At 66.9% G+C, this 1,159-nt stretch overlaps 1 protein-coding gene across 1 annotated transcript; it reads left to right on the top strand.

The window, feature by feature from the left end:
- Window positions 1-313: 313 nt before the first annotated feature.
- LOC113408263 (HLA class II histocompatibility antigen, DR alpha chain-like) lies at window positions 314-912 on the top strand (the record flags this gene model as incomplete). Its single annotated transcript, XM_026661432.1, has 2 exons — window positions 314-620; window positions 761-912. Coding segments are annotated over 2 exons (459 nt in total), but the record flags the coding sequence as incomplete, so codon positions are not given.
- Window positions 913-1,159: the final 247 nt, after the last annotated feature.

Below are 1,159 nucleotides of genomic sequence, written 5' to 3'. Positions count from 1 at the left end.
ACCCCCACAGCTCCCGGTGGCTGCAGTTCCTGGCCAATGGGAGCTTCAGAGCCGGCACTGGGGCAGGAGCAGCGCGCGGAGTCCCTGTGGCCACCCCTGTGCCTAGGGGCCGGACATGGCGGATGCTCCCGGGAGCTGCACGGAGCCAGGGAGGCAGGGAGCCTGCCTTAGCCCCACTGTGCCCCCGATGGGACTTTTAACGGCCCATCAGTGGTGCTGCCAGGAGCTGCCAGCGTCCCTCTTTGACCAGGCGTTGCAGTCGAAATCCGGACGCCTGGTAACTCAATGGCTGGGTCAGGGGAGCGGGGAATAGGACCCACTAACCCCTGTCTCCCCAGTGCCGCCTGAGGTGACCGTGTTCCCCGAAGACCCCGTGGAGCTGGGCGAGCCCAACGTCCTGATCTGCTTCGTGGACAAGTTCTTCCCGCCCGCGCTCAGCGTGACGTGGCTGAAGAACGGGCAGGAGGTGACCAAGGGCGTCTCCGAGACCGACTTCTACCCCCGCCAGGACAACTCCTTCCGCAAGTTCTCCTACCTGCCCTTCGTCCCCAGCCAGGGCGACTTCTACGACTGCCGGGTGGAGCACGGGGGGCTGTCTGAGACTTTCACGAAGCACTGGGGTAAGGCCAGGGCGCCTGGGGACCCCACTGGGCCCAGGGCTGGGAGCCAGGACGCCTGGGTTCTACCCCAGCTCCGGGAGGGAAGGTGGGAACAGCCCCCCTCACCCCATGCCCTGTCCCTTGCCCCCTCTCTCCAAAAGCCCAGGTGCCCACCCCCATCCCCGAGACCACAGAGACCCTGGTGTGCGCCCTGGGCCTGGCCGTGGGCATCATCGGCATCATCGCGGGCACCATCCTCATAATCAAGGGGATGAAGATGAACGCCGCCCGCAACCCGCGGGGCCCCTTGTGAGTAGCTGATGCCCGGGGAGGGTACCCGCTGCACCCGCAGCCCCTGGGCCCACCCAGCACCCCCTGGGAGACCCCCCCCCACCTGCTGTGCCCCCCTAGCCACCCACAGCCCCTGGGCTCATCCAGCACCCCCTGTTTGAATGGGAGAGTCCCTGGGGGTGCTGGGGAATGGCCCCGATCCCTGCCAGCCTCGCGTCGGGTCCCAGGGCTCCTGGTAACTGACCCTCTTTGCCTTTCAGATAAATGAG

This window comes from Terrapene carolina, unplaced genomic scaffold, assembly GCF_002925995.2.
Source record: "Terrapene carolina triunguis isolate 2854851 unplaced genomic scaffold, T_m_triunguis-2.0 Scaffold3809, whole genome shotgun sequence".
Classification (NCBI taxonomy): domain Eukaryota; kingdom Metazoa; phylum Chordata; order Testudines; family Emydidae; genus Terrapene; species Terrapene triunguis.
Note: the sequence above shows the minus strand (reverse complement) of the source record. Positions and strands in the feature narration are given on the sequence as shown.